This window comes from Stegostoma tigrinum, chromosome 32 (assembly GCF_030684315.1).
Source record: "Stegostoma tigrinum isolate sSteTig4 chromosome 32, sSteTig4.hap1, whole genome shotgun sequence".
Classification (NCBI taxonomy): Eukaryota; Metazoa; Chordata; class Chondrichthyes; order Orectolobiformes; family Stegostomatidae; genus Stegostoma; species Stegostoma tigrinum.
The window spans coordinates 133,768-152,733 of NC_081385.1; the positions used below are offsets into that span (position 1 = coordinate 133,768).

Sequence of the window (18,966 nt, forward strand, 5' to 3'; positions counted from 1 at the left end):
TGCCTCGAATGGGGGCAGCTCCAACAACACTCAAGAAGCTTGACAGCATCCAGGACAAAGCAGCCGCTTCACCGGCACGACATCGACAAACATCCCACTCCCTCCACCACTGACATACAGTCGCAGCAGTGTCTACTATGCACTGCTGAAAGATACTCAGACAGCACTTCCCAAACCCAAAACCACTTCAATCCAAAAGCAAAAGTGCAGCAGATATATGGGAACACCACCACCTTCATGTTCCCCTCCAAGTCTCTCACCATCCTGATTTGGAAATATATTGCCATTCCATCAGTCGCTGGGTGAAAATCCTGGAATTCCCTCCCTAATGGCATTGTGGGTCAATCCACAGCAGGTGGACTGCAGCGATTCAAAAAGGCAGCTCACCCCACCTTCTCAAGGACAGGTAATAAATGGTGGCCAGCCAGCAATGCCCACAGATGAATAAGTAAAACATTCCTTAGGCCAAGCTCTCCCTGAACAGGGAGTGTTTGTATTGGGCACATGATCCTTTGAGACTTGTTCCAGTTACTGAATGAATCAAACACTGTGGCTGCTTCCTTTCCTTCCCCAAACAGATGTAGCATCAGAGCCACTCACCTCTCTGACTCCCGGTCTTCCTCCATTACCTGATCCAGGGCGAATGGAAAATCAAAGCTTGGCTTTGGTACAGAAGTACTGCTGTCAATTGACAAATTGTCACTAGCCATCCTCACTGCAGCAGATGCTGCAGCTACAGGATCTGAAACATAGACAGAATCAGTGTGAGTCAAGAGAACTACAATAAGGTATTCATCCTTTTCCACTATTGGTCTTTACTATTTTATTCCAATAGAGATTTAATCAGTAAAGGAGTAATGGGCCAGAAAAATAAGGCAGGAAAGTGGAGTTGAGAATTATCAAATCAGCCATTATCTCACTGAATAGCATATCAAACTAAAGGGGCTGAATGGTCTACTTCTGCTCTTTTGGGGGTTGGGAGCGAGTGAGGAGGGAGTGTAAGAGGAGCACTTGCAGCAGGGACTACTGGTGAAATTAGATATTTGTGGTGGTGGGGGGTGTAAGGAGAGAATCATGGAGGCAGATAGAACAAAGTGGTCAGTGGAACAGACAGACAGAGGAAAAACGGAGCGCGAGAAAAAAAAGGAGCGAGAGGGAGAGGGAGAGATACACACACACAGGGGGTGGGGGGAGTGGGGTGGTAGTGGGTGAGAGTGAGTGCCAGAGTGCGACACACAGGGTGCGGGAAGGAGAGAAAGCAAGAGACAGGGGTAGGAGGGAGAGAGTGAGATAGCACGCGAGGGACAGCACGCGAGCATGAGAGAGACCGGGGGCAGGAGGAATAGAGAGAGAGACACCAGGGACAGGAGGCAGAGAGGGAGGACAGGGGAATGGGCAGGAGACAGAGACAGTGAAGGAGAGAAAGCAAAACAGGGAAGCAACGAAACAGGTGGAGTTGAGAGATGCAAGTGCAAAGAAAGGTGCATGCTCTAAATGCTTGCTGTTCACAGTGATGACATTTGTAACAAGCAGTGAATGTCTGAGGAACTCCTACTCAGAGCTGATGAGCTGGAGTCTGAGTTTTGAACAGTGAAACATATCAGGGAGGGAAAGAGTTATCGGGACACTGTTTGAGGAGGCAGACACACCTCTTAGGTTAAGTACCTCACATTCAGTCAATGATCAGGGACAGGAATGTGTGGCTGTGAGCGAAGCAAGTAGTGAGATGTTGTGGTGATGCTGAAACGCCCTCAGCTCGTGCTTTTCTAACAGGTTTGAGACTCCTACTCCATGTGGGGGTTGTGGAGAGGACAAGCAAACTGACCACAGTACCATGATACCTGGAGCCATTCGAGAGGGAGGGGAAAACGGAAATGCAGTTTTAATTAGGAATATTATAGTCAGGGGAATAGACACTGTTCTCTGTGGTCAGGATTGAAAGGTATGTTGCCTGCCAGTGCCTGGGTTCAGGATATCTCATCTGGGCTACAGAGGAGCTTGGAGTGATAGGGCAAATTTCCAATTGCCATGGGGGATTATATGCAGGTGGACTGAGAAAATCAGAATGGCAGCCTCTCACAAGAAAAGGGATTTGTAGAATCTATCTATGAAAAGATTTTTTTTGGAGCAGCCTGTGTTAGACCCCATTACGGATACCGGCAATTCTGGATTTGGTGATGCACAATGAGGTAGACTTGATTATAGAGCTGAAGGTGAAGGAATGCCCCCAGGGCAGTGACCACAATAAGACACAATTCACCTGCAATTTGAGGGGGAAAATGTCTGAATCAGATGTAATGGTATTACAATTGTGTAAAGGTAACTAGAATGACATGAGGGAGGAGCTGGCTAGAGTTGATTGGAAAGGAAGCCTAGCAGGGAGCAGGCAATGGCAGGAGTTTCTGGGAGCACAGCAGAAATCCATCCTAAGGAAGAAGCAATGTATGAAGGGGAGAATGAGCAACCATGGCTGACAAGGGAAGTCATAAAGGAAAAAGGAGAAGCACGCAATGTAGTGAAGATTTGAGGGAAGGCAGAGGATTAGGAAGCCTGTAAAAACCAGTGGGGAATAACTAAAAAAGCAATGGGGGAGATGATGAAATATGAGGGTAAGCTAGCTAGTAATATAAAAGAAGATTTCAAGAGATTTTTTAAACGTATCGGAGAAGCAAAGGAGATCGGATATTTGAAAAATGAGGCTGGAGCAGCAGTAATGGGGAACAAAGACATAGCAGAGGAACTGAATAGGTACTTTGCATGAGTTTTCACAGTGGAAGACACCAGCAACATTTCAGAATTTCAGGAGAATCACAGGCCAGCAGGGAGCGTAGTGGCTATCACTAAGGAGAAGGTGATGGGTTAAGTTGAACTGTATGAAGGTGGATAAATCACCTGGATTGGAAAGTCTACACCCTAGATTTCTGAAGGAGATATCAGAGGAGATTGTAGAGGCATCGGCAGGATCTTTCAGGAAATCACTGATGTTAAGGACAGTCCCAGAGAACTGTAAAGTGGCTAAATGTTACATCTCTGTTTAAGAAGGGAGGAAGGCACAAGAAAGGAAATTATAGGCTGGTTAGTCTGACTTTAGTAATCAGTAAGATTTTTAAGAGTCCATTAATAAGAATGTCACTGCAGAGTACTTGGAAGTGTATGGCAAAATTGGATTGAGTCATCACAGCTTCATCAAGGGGAGGTCACCCCTGAGAAATCTGTTCGAATTCTTTGGGGAAGTAATGAGCAAGTCAGGCAAAGGAGAGCTAGTGGACGTGATCGGTTTTGATTTCTAGAAGGCTTTTGGCAAGGTGCCACACAGGAGGGTGCGAAATAAGATTATAGCCCATGGTGTTAGGGACAAGGCACTGGCATGAAGAGGACTGGCTGACTGGCAGAAGGCAGGGAGTGGCGATAAAGAGGTCGTTTTCAGGATAGTATGTGGTGACTAGCGAAGTTCCACATGAATCTGTGTTGGGACCACAACTACTTATGTTACGTTTGTATATGGTACAAAGCTAAGTGGAGGAACTGGTAATTTTGAGGAGCTTGGGAGACTGTAGAAGGACTTGGACACGCTAGGTGAGTGTCCAAAACTGTGGCTGAAGCGATACAATGTGGCAAAGTGAGAGGTTATGCAATTTAGTACAAAGAATATAGGCGCAGACAGGGAAACGGTTCAGAAACATGAAGCACAAAGGGCTTTGGGAGATCTAGTTCAGGATTCTGTTAAGGTTAATATGCAAGCTCAGTTAGCAGTCAGGAGGGCAAGTACAATGTTACCATATATTTTAAGCAGGCTAGAATACATGATCATAGATATACTGCTGAAGCTGTACAAGGCTCCAGTTAGACAATATTTGGAATACTGAGAACAGTTTTGGGCCCCATATCTAATGGAGGATGTGATGGTTACAGGGGATCCAACAGCGCTTTAAAAGGAAGACCCCTGTGACGAAAGGCTTTTCATTGAGGTGCGGTTGAGGACTCTAACTCTGTACTTGATGAAGTCTAGAAGGATTGATGCTGGGGTGTGCGTGGTTTCTCTCTGAAACATACCGAGGCCCGGGTACAGGGTATGTGGAGAAGTTGTTTCCATTCATAAGAGAGACCAGGGCCTGAGGGCACAGCCTCAGAGTGAAAGTACGACACTTTAGAAGGTGAGATGAGATGGAATTTCTTCAGCCAGAGGCTGGTTAATGTGCGGAACTCACTGCCATAGAAGACTGTGGAGCCCAGGTCATTGAATGAATTTTAAGACAGAGATAATTAGGTACTTGATTAGTAAGGGGATCAAGGGGAGAAAGCAGGAGAATTGGGTTGGGAAACATATCAGCTACGATCAAATGGTGGAGAACACTCAATGGGCTAAATGGACTAATTCTGCTCCAGTACCTTATGCTGTTATGGTTTGAAACGTCATGGTTTGAAACGTCACAGTGAGGGACAATTTGTTAAAGTATCTGTACCTGTATCACTCTCCTGAACCCCATCATGGGCAGAGATAGTCAGTGCTGACCCTGCCAGTCCAACTGCTGCAGGCTGATGGTTTGCATCACTTCCCTCACCAAAGTATGGGCTTGGTTTAATTCTCTCATTGTGATCAGAATGCGAAAGTGAGCGGTTGTATAGTCCCATCTGCTTTTGATGCAGTAACCTGGCCTTTTCAACTAGACAAAGAGATCACAAGTCAGTCTTGAGGTTCTCTGTCCCTAGGTTTAAACATGAGAGGCCTCCCTTTGTCAGAGTTACACTTACTGGCACTACGATCCTGTTTGCTCGTGCGACGAATTGGATCCAAGATGCTCTGAAAACGTTTCTTTTTGTCATCATCTTTCACTGACTCTTTTTCCTTCTTAATACTTGGCTATTTGTGGAGAGAAAAATGCCAGAAATTGTTAGGAACCATAAACCCATTACTAGGATCATCAAAATATCATTATTCTGTTCACTCAACATCTGTCACCAAAACACTCAACTTCCTGCTTCTCTCCCCAGCTGGGACCACATACTTCCTCCTGAGCATCAGAGCAGAGTGCCCCTCCCCATTCTAACTAAGTATACTCAACACCAGAAACTAGAACAAACGTTTCCCTACCACCCCAAACTGGACCTGAAACATACAGAAACCAACCTTCTTCTTTGGGAAGAATGCAACCCGTATTCTGCGATCTCTGTCCAGGTTCCTTGAATCCTTCACTTTCACGCCCAGGTGTTTCATGTAGATGAGGATCACATCACTGATGGAATTGCTACACAGAAGGATAACCAGAATGAGAGCCTACACAAACTGTCACAAATCAGAAGAACCTGGAGGGCAATAGGTGATGGGTCTACAACCAATGAAATGACGACAGGCTGCTGAAGATGCCAAATGAGTTTCTACTCCATTTTTGGCCAAAACCATTTTCTGAGCTGAACAAATATGTTGAATAATATATGCAACATAAGAGTTTTATCTGAAAGGTTTCTGATTTCTGTGATTCTAATACTCAATTTGTAGTACGGTGCAAACACTGAAATTATGGGACGCTTAAATAAAGCAGATTCCAACCTTGCTACTAACCAGAATGTGGCAATGTCAACAGCAGGAATTTGACAAACTCACCTTCGATCTTCCTCAGAGGGAGACAAGTTCATCCTGAAAAGCAGAGAAATAAAGTCATTAAATAATCCAACATTAAGAATAGAAATGAAAAGTCCTGCATGTGCAAACAGTCAGGAACCCTGCACTGTGGCTCCCCGTGAAAACACAAAAAAAAAGTGTGTGTCACTGAAGAAATGGTGCAGGAGGCTCAGCATTAAATTCCCTAGCTGCTGGGAGGTATGGACAATCTGCTCCTCAACAGCCTGGAGCAATGTCATCCGGAGGGAGGGAGGGATGCTGGCCCTTTGCAGTGAGGGGCTTCAACTAACTTGGCAGAGAGAGAGAGAGATACTGGGGCGAAACATCAGTAATGGGAAATAAGGAGCAGAGAGGACATGGAAGGACAAACGTTACATCATGGAGACTGACAGCCAAATCAAAACAGCCTCACTGACCCTGTATTTGCAACACAGTAAAATTAAAAGATACATTGACCCTTAGAATTGACCTCAATGATTCTTAACCAGACTTTGCAAATAACTGATACCAGATACCAGGTTTATAACTTAAACAAAAGTTTTGACAATTTATTATTAATACAGCAGCTTTAACAGAGCAAACTTAAAACACAAGGTAATCTAATTAATGACTGTGGTTTAAACCTAATTTTTTTTTAAATTCGAGGTCCCATACTCTTACAGGGACCAACAAAGGAAGTTAAGGGAAATTCGAAGGAAAATACAATGGAGGTGTAACAAGTCAGTTAACTTAAGCAGTCTCCATGGTCCATAAAATCAGGTATATGAAATTGCATCTTGCTTGATTTCTGAAGACAGCAGTGTATGCAGATAGCTCACAGTAGGCTCAGAAGAATATTTCTTATAACTGAGATTCTATTCTCTGAACTTCCAATGAATTGATAATGAGATCACGACTAAGCAGCAATAAAACCTCCATCCTGGAGCAGTGGTAACCAAAATCCTTCAGACTAGTCCACAGCTCAAAAAACAGTTCAAACTTTGGTAACAAAGTGTGGAGCTGGATGAACACAGCAGGCCAAGCAGCATCTCAGGAGCACAAAAGCTGATGTTTCGGGCCTAGACCCTTCATGAGAGCTGAAGGAGGGTCTAGGCCCGAAACGTCAGCTTTTGTGCTCCTGAGATGCTGCTTGGCCTGCTGTGTTCATCCAGCTCCACACTTCATTATCTTGGATTCTCCAGCATCTGCCGTTCCCATTATCACTGATACAGTTCAAACTTTGGCTTCTCTTTTGTTTTATCCCTTTGGTGCTCCTGTTACCATTCAAATATCTGCCACATATTTGAGCATAACGCCTCTATACAGCACTCCTAACAAGAATCAAACAGCAATTAAAATCCAGGCCTGGCCTTATAAGCAAACATGTATTTGTTTGTTTTTATTTAAGAAAGCAGGCTGCTGCTCAGTCCAAAGGTCACATTCCGCTCTCAGCTCACTGTTCACAGCTCCAAACCAACAATGATAAAATAATGAGAAATCAGTGAGAGTTCTAACACAAACAACAGCATTAAATTAAAAGTCTACTCCAGAGATAGAAGGAATCAGAAAACGTAGAAAGTCCACAGAGAAAAAGATGTGTTTGTATTATATGGAAAAAGTTATAATCAAAATTTTACAAAGCTCTCTAGATTTGGGAATTGTTCCTTTTGAGCTGAAATTTAAAAATAACATCCACTTCTTCAAGGTATTCATTGGAAGGAAAAGTAATGTTAAATGCAGGAAAATTACTGAAATCCATCAGAGATTGAGTAGCTGAGAATCTAGACAACAAGAGTTGATTAGAGAATATCAGCGTCGCTTTACACCTGGTCAAGCAGCTTGAATTTTGACAGTAGGCCAACCTAACAGGTAAAAATGTGGCTACAGTAGCAACCAATGTTCAGCATCTGCTCACTGTCTGAAAGCTCATTACTAAAGGCCAGTTAGGGATTGAAATTTGAAACACTACTCACAAAACATCATCAATCTTCATTAACAAGTTCTCTGCATGTACCCGCTCTTTCTGTTCCGCTGACACACGGTCATGCATTCGCTCCCGATCTAACTTTGCCAAATCATTCTCTGCGATCGTCATTCCCATATTCCGCTTTTGTCTGTCAGAAAAGCCAAGCACAGATTAGTGGCAATTACATTTAATTCTCTTGGAAGCAGCTTTAAAATAACCAGCATACACCGAGTGTGGACAGCAGACTATCAACGATTTGGGAGAGCCAGGCGGGGGAAAACATGGCAACAAAAGACGGCTATTCAGCCCATCGACCCTGCACCCCTCCCCCATTCATTACAATAATGGCTGACTGAATACCTCAATGCCTTTTACTCAACTCATCTCATCTCCTTAACCATGTGCACCACTGGAAATCAGAAAATCGATCAAATCTCTAAAAACACTCTCAAAGGCTGAGCTTCCATTGCCCTCTATAGTAGAAAATTCCAAATGTTCATGACTCTCTCAGCAAAACAATTTCTCCTCACCTTGGACAAATGTTATTTTTAAATCGCACTCACTAGTTCTAGACTCCCAAACCAAGCAAAATAACTTGTCTCCTTCCACGCTGTCTCTCCCTTTAATTATTTTTATGATTCTACGAGATCACTTCTCATCCTTTCAAGCTCCAAAGAACACAGGCTCTGTTTTCCCCAACTCTCTTCACATGACAGATCTTGCCATCTCAGGAATGACTCTGTTGAACCTTCCCTCTCATAACAATATCTTCTTTCCTGAGGTAAGGAGACCAAACTGCACTCCACCTGGAGTCTAAACATGAGATGCACGCCTTGAGCAGTTTGCATTCTTTCCCATTATGTAGTTGAACCTCATTTCAATGAATAGACTTGCTGTTTATGACTCACTCAAACAGCTGCATCCAATCTTGACATGACTATTTACCTGACGTCTTTAGGGGAGGTAGTGCAGTGGCAATGTCACTGGATTAGTAACTCGGAGGCCTCGACTAGCGCTCTGTGTTCAAATCGCACACAGCAGCTGAGGGGGGGGGGTCCTCATTTAGTGCGGAGGTAGCGTCCATACTCCTGGAACAGGAGGCCCGGGTTCAAGTTCCACCTTTTCCAGAGATATTTAATAACATCTCTGTACAGGTTGATTAGAAAAATAGGATAAAATTGTACAAACAAAATCACCTTAAAACTTAAGACTCGTGGTGCAGTAACAGTATCCCTGCCGTTGAGCCAGCAGGCCCAGGTTTTTTAAGCCCTTCCTCTTCCAAAGGTGTATGTTAGCATCTATGAACAGGTTAATTAGAAATACGTTTACCTGAAATCTTCTAGATGTGCCTGAACATCAGGTAGGACACTGGCCTGCATTCCCTGCATGTAGCTACGCTGCATTTCCTCAGTCAGATCTGCTTTCTTCCTCTCTGAAAGGTTGGGCCAAAAAGAATGGGGAAATTATTTTCACATATCTCACTGTTTTTTCAATGAATTCACCACTTCGTTCAGAAAGCAAGTCACATTTGCAAAACAGCACAAATACCAACACACAAAGGGCTACAAAACCCAAGCAGTTATTTAACTCAATAGCTCAGGTGAAGACACCTACTAGAGTTGGAAAACTCCTGAAGAATGGCTGAGCAACACACACAAGAGAAACCCCAGACCGGATCCTGACCTGTGCAGAGAGGACTGATTGCAGTGCTACAGTCAACTTACCCTGTAGTGATGTTTGAGTACCACTAAGGACTGTGCTCCAATCTTCTAAAGTGCCACCCCTCCACTTATCCTGTTGGTGTGGGGGAGTGGGGGAGGGGGATGGGGATGCAGCAGGACTTTGACCCAGCAGCACTGAAAAATGGGGTGTTGGTGCTGTCATCTTGCAGGATAGTCCACACTGCAGACATTCCACATAAAATACCAGAGACTGAGAAAACATTTCCTATTGCCTACACAATGGGAGAGAATCATTTCTGCGCTCATCATTACATTTCAGTTGTATTATTTCATAATCTAACTTTCTTCTAAATTAGTAAACCTACATTAACTGCAAAACTATCGCAGTCATCTTGGAAACTTACCCAGCTCTGTGCTGATCCATTCTGGAACCTGAACTTTGAGATTCTAGGGAAGAGAATGAGATATATTGAGGTGATGCACAAGGTCTAATGAACACAGCAAGTGCGGAGAAAGGTGACAGGCAAAGAGCAAGCAGCATTTAAGTCTTGAGCAATAACTGTCCCAAATACAGAGTCCTTCATCTGCACATGTGGACAAAATAGCTCAAAAGTTAGCTGCAGGTCCTGTGTACATTGTCACAGGTGCTAAACATCATACCTGATCTACACATTGAGGAGTGTTTGAAATATCCAACAGGATTTCAAAGCTGTGTAAAAGGTGGCACTGGATTATAGATCTCCTCACACACACTCAACGTCAAAACCTCCTTCCACCTAACCTACACACCCACCAACACATGATTGAGCTCAATACAATCTGAAGCAGTTTGGAAAAGCTAGTTGACTCAACTCACTGAAGTCGTAAACCCATCACCACCCTCTCAGAACAACGGGAAGTTTGGCCTCTCACCAGGTTGGCCTGTAGGGCATAACAGTTCCTCCAGCCTCTTGGGGAAAAGGCTAATGCTTTTTAAAGTTTTGGCAAAGATCTGTAGCTCAGGTTGTAAATGAGGTTGCTGACTTGCTCGCCAAGCTGGCTTATTTTTGTTCAGATGTTTCATCATTAGTGGAGCCTCTGATGAAGTGATGTTGTTCTACTCTACTTGGAATTTATACTGTCCTGTCCGTTATGGTGAGTTCTGTCATTTCTGGTTTTGATCTGTACGCGTTTGTATCTGGGGTCCAATTCTATGTGTTTGTTGATTGCAATACAGGTGGAGAACCGTGCCTCTAGGAATTCCCCTGTGTCTCTGTTTGGCTTGGCTACTATGGTTACCTTGTCTCAGTTAAACTGATGGCCTTCATTGTCTGAATAATACATTGCCAGAGGGTAGTGGGGTTGGCCTCATTAGGGGCATTTAAACGGCTATTAGATAGGCATATGGATGATAGTAAAAGGCAGAGGCGGAGGTTAGATAGACCTTGGGTTTTGGGTAAACGTTTGGCCCAACGTCGTGGGCCGAGGGGCCTGTACTGTGCTGTGTTGTTCGATGTTCTTTGTATAGATATTAAGAGGAGTTTGTCATGCTGTTTTGCTGCTAGCTGATGTTCGTCTATTCTGATCGTTAGTTTCCTTCCTGTCTGTCCAATGTAATGTTTGTGGCATCCAAAACCAGCCCAGCTTGTCCGCCACCTCCCTAACCTGTCCTTTCTCCCATCTATCCCCTCCTCCTACCTCAAGCCCTACCCCCATCTCCTACCTACTAACCTCAACCGCCCCCTTGACCTGTCCATCCTCCCTGAACTGACCTCTCCACCTACACTCACCTTTACTGGCTCCATCCCCACCTCTCTGACCAGTCTGTCTCCTCTCCACCTATCTTCTCCTCTATCCATCTTCTATCCGCCTCCCCCTCTCTCCCTATTTATTTCAGAACCCCGTTCCCCCATGCCATTTCTGAAGAAGGGTCTAGGCCCAAAGCATCAGCCTTCCTGCCTCTCTGATGCTGCTTGGCCTGCTGTGTTCATGCAGCTCTACACCTTATCACCTTTGGTTCTGCATGTTGTGGGAATGGGTCTGTCATAGAGTGGGTGTGGGCTTCTGGGCCACCATGATTCCTAGTGGTCTTAGGTGTCTTGTCAGTTCTGATGTGTTATCGCAGCATCAGTGAAAGTTAAAGAGAAACAGTTAAACAGAAAAGGAACTGAGGAATCAAAGCTGAGGCTCTCAGCACTGCAACACACAGTGATACAATGCAGGGACCCTCAGTCACAACCTTACACCAAATTACTATCATTTCCTCATCTCTTGAGAATTCAGAAGCTCCAAACATAAAATGATCTTTTATCAACTAAGAGGCAGCGTCTCAATGTCACTCAAGGTGTTGCCTACCCCCACGAAGAGTTCAATAATTATCCTAAGACACAAATAGCAATTCTCAACAATTAATTGGTTCAAAACTCTCTTGTTTTGCTCCATTCATCATGAGCATTGCTGAACAGATATTTTAACTGATATCTTGGAACCTAGTCTGTGATGGTGATGGATTTTGAAATGTGCAATAATTTCAAAAGGAGATTGGATGTGCATTTGAAGGATAAAGAATTTCAGGGCTATAAGAATAAAGTAAGGAAATGATACTGACTGAAATTCAATATGGTGGGCTGACACAGACTTGACAGACTGAGTAACCTATTTCTATGCTGTACTATCTGTTGCATCCATTAAAATGACACGAGAGACTCACCGAACCTTTCTCCAGAAACAGATGAGAGAACTCCACAAATAATCGCCGATGGTCCTTTGGGTTTGTGTGATTGTAGAGGTCAGTATAGAGATAACAGAGCTGCACAGAAAACAATAACATTCACCAAATTTAGACAAAAAATGATCTATACCACCTTGAAATGGCAGCTTCCCCCCCCCCCGCCACCCCAACATCCCCTACAATGAGCCCTTTCTCCATCCCCACCCCCACCCCAACCCCTTACCCCTAACCAATACTCACCAATGGGGCTGCATCAAACTGGGACACTACATGATGTAAGAATGCGACAAGGTGCGCAGGCCGAGACTTCACAGACTCGATGGTTTGAAAACAGTCGCACTGAACATCGATCTGCAACAAGGCGAGATGGGGTTAGGGTCATAAACAATTTCCTTACTGGCTGCAAACAACCTGGAACCTCAAACCTGGCCACTCACTTGCTCAACTTCAGTGTCAAAATCATCATCTTCTGCTCCGATTATCTGTGCTCCAATCTGTGGGCTACCAAGGGCTGGTGACGGAGAATCCTTTAAGTGGAAAGCAGCACAAATTTAGCCAAAAAGCTCACTACAAGATAGTTCACCTTGACAATAATTCTTCTCTCCTTACAACCAGCTCCCCTCCCTCTCCCCTGTCACAGTGAAGTTATTCTCCAGATGCTTCTGGAGCCCACTTCTTGGTCTCAGGGCAATATCAGGCTCTACTGTCATCATTTCAATGTGATGTTTCCCCTGTTTCAACCTGCACTTATCTATAATGTCACTGCTGATAAAGACACACGCACTGACAGTCTCCTTCGCACCATGTAGCACGACTGGAAATGTTTAACAAGATTCTAGCCACAACTGAACAATAAATATGAATTTTCTTCAGGGACAAATTTCGTCACAATTTAGACTTCAATCTCAAGGACCAGGAGGCAACTTTAAAAATATTTTGGTTTTTTTTCGTTTCCATTCGTTCCCAGGATGTGGTTATTGCTGTTTGGGCCATCATCACTTATTGCCCATCCCTAGTTGCCCTTGACAAGATATTGGGAGATGGCTTCTTGAACTGCTACAATCCATATCCTGTAGTTAGACCCACATTGCCACTGGGGAGGAGTTCCGGCATTTTGACCCAATGGTGCTGAAAAAGCATCAATATATTTGCAAGTCAGAATGCTGTGTGGCTTGGACGGGAACTTGCAGGGGGTAGTGCTCCTACGTATCTACTGCCGACATTCTTCTAGAATGCGGCAGTTGTGGGTTTGGAAGGTAATGTCTAATCTAAGGAGCCTCGACGAAGTTCTGCACTAAACCTTGTAGATGGTACATACTACTGCTACTGCTGATCATGTTCAACATTTCTAACTTTGTCACCAGCAGTGATAATCATAACTGGAGCATATTGATCAAGTCAGAACCTTTCAAAACCATACCCAGTCCTGGTTTTCATCAACGTCCATACTTTCACAGAAGCTGCCAGCATCTTTTGGGGAGGTCTTGGGACTGTTGCTCAGACTGTCCCGGTGATAGTGGCCATCATTTGGGGGAGATGGGCTGGTTACTGTAGACTGAAAAAAGAAGGCAGATTCTGTAGAATATTCAGGACTTGTCAAACTGGACAAAACAGAAGTAAACAGATAAAAGTGACATACAAAGCAGAACTCATTGACACAGTACATCCGGAGAAACATTTCAGATTTTAAACTCTCATTTCATTGTTCCAGTGAGCTAACAGCAACAGATATTCAGAATATCACTGATATTTATTGCCCATGTCTAAATGCCCTTGAGGAGATGGCAAACAGCTCTTTCATTAAACTGCTGTAGTTAACAACTGTAGGGACACTCACAATACAATACTTTTGCTAACACTGTGAGGGACGGTTTAAACTAATGTGGCAGGGGGATAGGGACCAAATATTGGACAGAAAGGAGGTAGTAACTAAGGCCTGTAGGGAACGAGATAATGAAGATAGCGTGGCTAAAGGGAAGAGCAGGCAGGGAGCAGATGATGAACACAAAGTCTGACGTGCATTTGTTTTAATGCGCGAACTGTAGTAGATAAGGCAGATGAACTTAGGGCTTGGATTGGTACCTGGGAGAATGATATTATTGCTATTACTGAGACTTGGTTGAGGGAAGGGCATGACTGGCAACTAGATGCTCCAGGATATCGATGCTTCAGGCAGGATAGAGGATTTCATTACTGGTCAAAGACGATATCACAACTGTACTGAAGGAGGGCACTATGAGGACTCGAGCAGTGAGGCAATATGGGCAAAACTCAGAAATAGGAAGGGCACAGTAACAATGTTGGGGCTGTACTACAAGCCTCCCAATAGCAAGCATGAGATAGGGGTACAAATATGTAAACAGATTATGGAAAGGTGTAGGAGTAACAGGGTGATGGTGATGGGAAATTTTAATTTTCCCAACATTGACTAGGATTCATTGAGTGTTTGGGGTCAAGATGGAGCAGAATTCGTAAGGAGCATCCAGGAGGGTTTTCTAGAACAGTATATATGTAGTTCAACTCGGGAAGGGGCCATACTGGACCTGGTGTTGGGTAATGAGCCCGGCCAGGTGGTTGAAATTACAGTAGAGACAACTTTGGAAATAGTGACCACAACTCCATAAGTTTTAAAATACTCATGGACAAAGGTGAGAGTGGTCCTAAAGGAAGAATTCTAAACTGGGGGACGGCCAACTATACCAAACTTCGGCAGGGTCCGGGGAATGTAGATTGGGAGAAACTATTTGAAGGTAAATCCACTTTCGATATGTGGGAGGCTTTTAAAGAGAGGTTGATTAGTGTGCAGGGGTGACATGTTCCTATGAAAATGAGGAGTAGAAATGGCAAGATTAGGGAACCATGGGTGACAGGTAAAACTGGGAGACTAGCTAAAAGGAAAAAGGAAGCATACATAAGGTCTAGATGACTGAAAACAGACGAAGCTTTGGAAGTATATCGGGAACGTAGGGCGAATCTGAAACAAGGAATTAAGAGGACTAAAACAGGACATGAGATATCTTTAGCAAACATGGTTAAGGAAAATCCCAAAGCCTTTTATTCATACATAAGGAACAAGAGGGTAACTAGAAAAAGGATTGGCCCACTTAAGGGCAAAAAAGGAAAATTATGCATTGAGTCAGAGAAAATGGGTGACATTCTTAACAAGTACTTTGCATCGGTATTCTCCAAGGAGAGGGACATGACGAATGCTGAGGTTAGGATAGATGTTTGATTACTCTAGGTCAAGTCAGCATAAGGAAGGAGGAAGTGTTGGGTATCCTAAAAGGCATTAGGGTGGACAAGTCCCCAGGTCCGGATGGGATCTATCCCAGGTTACCGAGAGAAGCAAGAGGAAATAGCACGGGTGAGGTCGCGGAGAACTGGAGAATCGCTACTGTTGTCCTCTTGTTTAAGATGGGTAGCAAGGATAATCCAGGTACTTACAGACTGGTGAGCCTGACGTCAGTGGACAAGTCCCAGGTCTCGATGGGATCTATCTCAGGTTATCGAGGGAAGCGAGAGAGGAAATAGCCGGGGCCTTAACAGATATCTTTGCAGCATCCTTAAACACGGGTGAGGTCCGGGAGGACTGGAGAATTGCTAATGGTGTTCCCTTGTTTAAGGAGTGTTGCAGGGATAATCCAGGTAATTACCAACAGTGAGCCTGACGTCAGTGGTAGGGAAGCTGCTAGAGAAGATACTGAAGGATAGGATCTATTCCCATTTGGAAGAAAATGGGCTTATCAGTGACAGACAACATGATTTTGTGCACGGAAAGTCATGTCTTACCAACTTGATAGAATTCTTTGAGGACGTGACAATGTTGATTGATGAGGGAAAGGCTGTAGATGTCACATACATGGACTTCAGTAAGGCATTTGATAAGGTTCCCCATGGCAGGCTGATGGTGAAAGTGAAGTCGCATGGGGTCCAGGGTGTGCTAGCTAGATGGATAAAAAACTGGCTAGGCAACAGGAGTCAGAGAGTAGTAGTAGAAGGGGGTTTCTCAAATTGGAGACCTGTGACCAGTGGTGTTGCACAGGGATCTGTGCTGGGACCACTGTTCCTTGTGATATACGTAAATGATTTGGAGGAAGGTATAGGTGGTCTGATGAGCAAGTTTGCAGATTACACGAAGATTGGTGGAGTAGCAGATAGTGAAGGGGACTGTCAGAGATTACAGCAGAATATAGATAGACTGGAGAGTTGGCCAGACAAATGGCAGATGGAGTTCAATCCCAGCAAATGCGAGGTGATGCATTTTGGAAGGTCAAATTCAAGGGCAAACTATAAAGTAAATGGAAAAGACCTGGGAAAATTGATGAACAGAGAGATCTGGGCGTTCAGGTCCATTGTTCCCTGAAGGTGGCAACGCAGGTCAATAGAGTGGTCAAGAAGGCAAACGGCATGCTTTCCTTCAGCAGACGGGGCATTGAGCACAAGAGTTGACAGGTCATGTTACAGTTGTACAAGACTTTGGTTCGGCCACATTTGGAGTACTGCGTACAGTTCTGATTGCCACATTACCAAAAGGATGTGGATGCTTTGGAGAGGGTGCAGAGGAGGTTCACCAGGATGTTGCGTGGTATGGAGGGTGCTAGCTATGAAGAAAGGTTGAGTAGATTAGGATTATTTTCATTAGAAAGATGGAGATTGAGGGGGGACTTGATTGAGGTCTGTAAAATCATGAGGGGTATAAGCAAGGTGGATAGCAAGAAGCTTTTTCCTCCAGAGTGGGGGGCTCAATTACTAGGGGTCATGAGTTCAAAGTGAGAGGAGGAAAGTTTAAGGGAGATACGTGTGGACAGTTCTTTATACCGAGGGCGGTGGGTGCCTGGAACGTGTTGCCAGTGGAGGTGGTAGACACAATAGTGTCTTTTAAGATGTATCTGGACAGGTACATGGATGGGCAGGGAGCAAAGGGATACAGACCCTTAGAAAATAGATGACACGTTAGACAGAGGGTCTCAATCGGCACAGGCTTGGAGGGCCGAAGGACCTGTTCCTGTGTTGTAATTTTCTTTGTTTTTTTGTTTTATTAGAAAGAGGATTTCATGATTTTTACCCAGCAAAACTGAAGGAACAGTAATAGGTCAAGTTAGGAAGGAAGGATTGGGGTGTTTCTGTTATCTCAGTTTTAATTTCTTGGAAATGTCAAGCTGCAGTCCTTGGGGCAGAGCATCACATTCACCTGGTGTTCCATTTATTCATTCTTGCAACCTTCTGTATCCATCCATAAATGGACAGAAAACCCTGAGCTATACCTGGACTCCTTCCCCAGTGCATGTATCCCACACCCCCTCCTGACACACACACACACACACACACACACACACACACACACACACACACGACAGACAAGGGCATAAAGCTTCAGTCAGGCTGCAACACTAACAGACACAAATAAATAATGTCATGTTAAAATAATAACTGAGCATTAGCACAGACCAGAAAAGGAATGCGAGCTTTCAAGGCCTGTTTGTTCCCTATAAATTATAATTCAATGCTTCTGCATATTTCATTAATACGATGGTTTGGTGCCTGGCTGGTAGATAATCTCTGTACATTAATAAACCCTAGGACTGGTATGAATGCAAACGACCACAAATTGCAAATTTAAAGACAATTACTTGCCAGCAAAATACTAGCTCAAGTTTAAAAAGTAGCACTTTGTCAGTATTAAGAATTTTAAAACACCCAACTAAACTAACAAATAAATAGGTGAAGCTTGCAGGTTTATCAGGCTGCAGCAATCCTTACCTCTGCACGGTTGAATGAACTCTGGCTTCGATCTGTCCCCGTATTCTCACCCTGGGATTGCAGATCCTGTTCCCACTCTCCTCCATCTGATACACAAATCAGAAAGGTTCAAAACAAGACAAAATTAAACATCTGAATTTAAATGAAGGCACACAGGAGGCCATTTGGCCCATTGAGTCTAAGCTGAACAAAGTATCACCTGCCAACCTCTGGAGAATCGAAGGGTGAGTCAACTCCAGCAAGTCACAGGCTCAGCCAGGATCCAAGGCAGCAAGCAATCTGTTCATCAGGGTTCCGGGACATGGCAGCAAACTCAAACCATTCTGCCCACTTCATCCAGCAGAAACAATGTTATGCCAAGAACTAACTGCTGTCATCAAAAGTCTTCTTCCCTTAACATTATGCATGAGGCAGTCATTTGCAGATTCTGGGTGACTGTCTCTTTGAATCATCATCTTTGCTAAAAGATGCCAGTGCAAATTGCTACAATTGCTCAGTGTCAGGGTATAAACAATTTGCACTGATTTACAATAATTACCGAAGAAGTTAGAGAGAGAGTGGAATACATCAAACAGGAGGGGTGGAATTTGATGTGGAATTGTGTCCTGGGAGATCCTCAATTCATAAATTCCTTTACAAGGGAATAATAAGGGAGCCAGTGAAATACTCAAAGGTGCACTTGCTGAGGAGCAATGGCATCAGAGCAAGCCCTGCCCTCTATTATCTCCGGCACTAGCAACTACTCTGTGCTCCCTCCCAAAAACATGTGTAATGTGTTTCTTGTTGCAGTGCCTTCCAAAAAGAGAGAGCAAAAAGGGAGATAGATAAAACAGAAAAAGAGATAAAGACAGCAAGATTTCAATAATAGAGTGCATAACAATCACAGGATAAATTCAGAACTTGGTGCAGGGTGAGAAAGAGATGTTACCTTTTTGTCCTTTAATGCTTAGAATAGTTTGTGTGAGCGGTAATCTAGGTTAAACAATTAGTTAAAAGGCTTAAAAGCTTTGACATATCATGATTAAGTACCCATTTAAGCAAAGCTGCAATGAAATCAGAGGATCATAGATCAGATCACAGATTCCCTACAGTGTGGAAACAGGCCCTTCAGCCCAACAAGTCCACACCAACCCTCAGAGCATCCCACCCGGACCCATTCTCCTTAACCCACCTAATCTGCACATGCCCGAACACTGTGGGCAATTTAGCATGGCCGATCCACCTAACCTGCACATCTTTGGTCTGTGGG

General features: G+C 44.0%; 1 protein-coding gene across 3 annotated transcripts in view; it reads right to left on the reverse strand.

Annotated features, from left to right (window-relative positions):
• Window positions 1–18,966, reverse strand: part of LOC125466853 (rho guanine nucleotide exchange factor 12-like) — a 129,878-nt gene that overhangs the window by 62,387 nt on the left and 48,525 nt on the right. For all 3 annotated transcript variants that reach the window (XM_059638913.1, XM_059638912.1, XM_059638911.1), the window contains 13 exons: window positions 17,718–17,803; window positions 13,378–13,512; window positions 12,395–12,484; window positions 12,198–12,308; window positions 11,937–12,035; window positions 9,652–9,694; window positions 8,895–8,997; window positions 7,573–7,713; window positions 5,603–5,635; window positions 5,129–5,246; window positions 4,753–4,861; window positions 4,464–4,664; window positions 601–742 (listed from right to left, as the gene is read on the reverse strand). In XM_059638913.1, coding sequence (XP_059494896.1) covers window positions 601–742; window positions 4,464–4,664; window positions 4,753–4,861; window positions 5,129–5,246; window positions 5,603–5,635; window positions 7,573–7,713; window positions 8,895–8,997; window positions 9,652–9,694; window positions 11,937–12,035; window positions 12,198–12,308; window positions 12,395–12,484; window positions 13,378–13,512; window positions 17,718–17,803 — 1,411 coding nt within the window. The remainder of the gene's footprint in view (window positions 1–600; window positions 743–4,463; window positions 4,665–4,752; window positions 4,862–5,128; window positions 5,247–5,602; window positions 5,636–7,572; window positions 7,714–8,894; window positions 8,998–9,651; window positions 9,695–11,936; window positions 12,036–12,197; window positions 12,309–12,394; window positions 12,485–13,377; window positions 13,513–17,717; window positions 17,804–18,966) is intronic.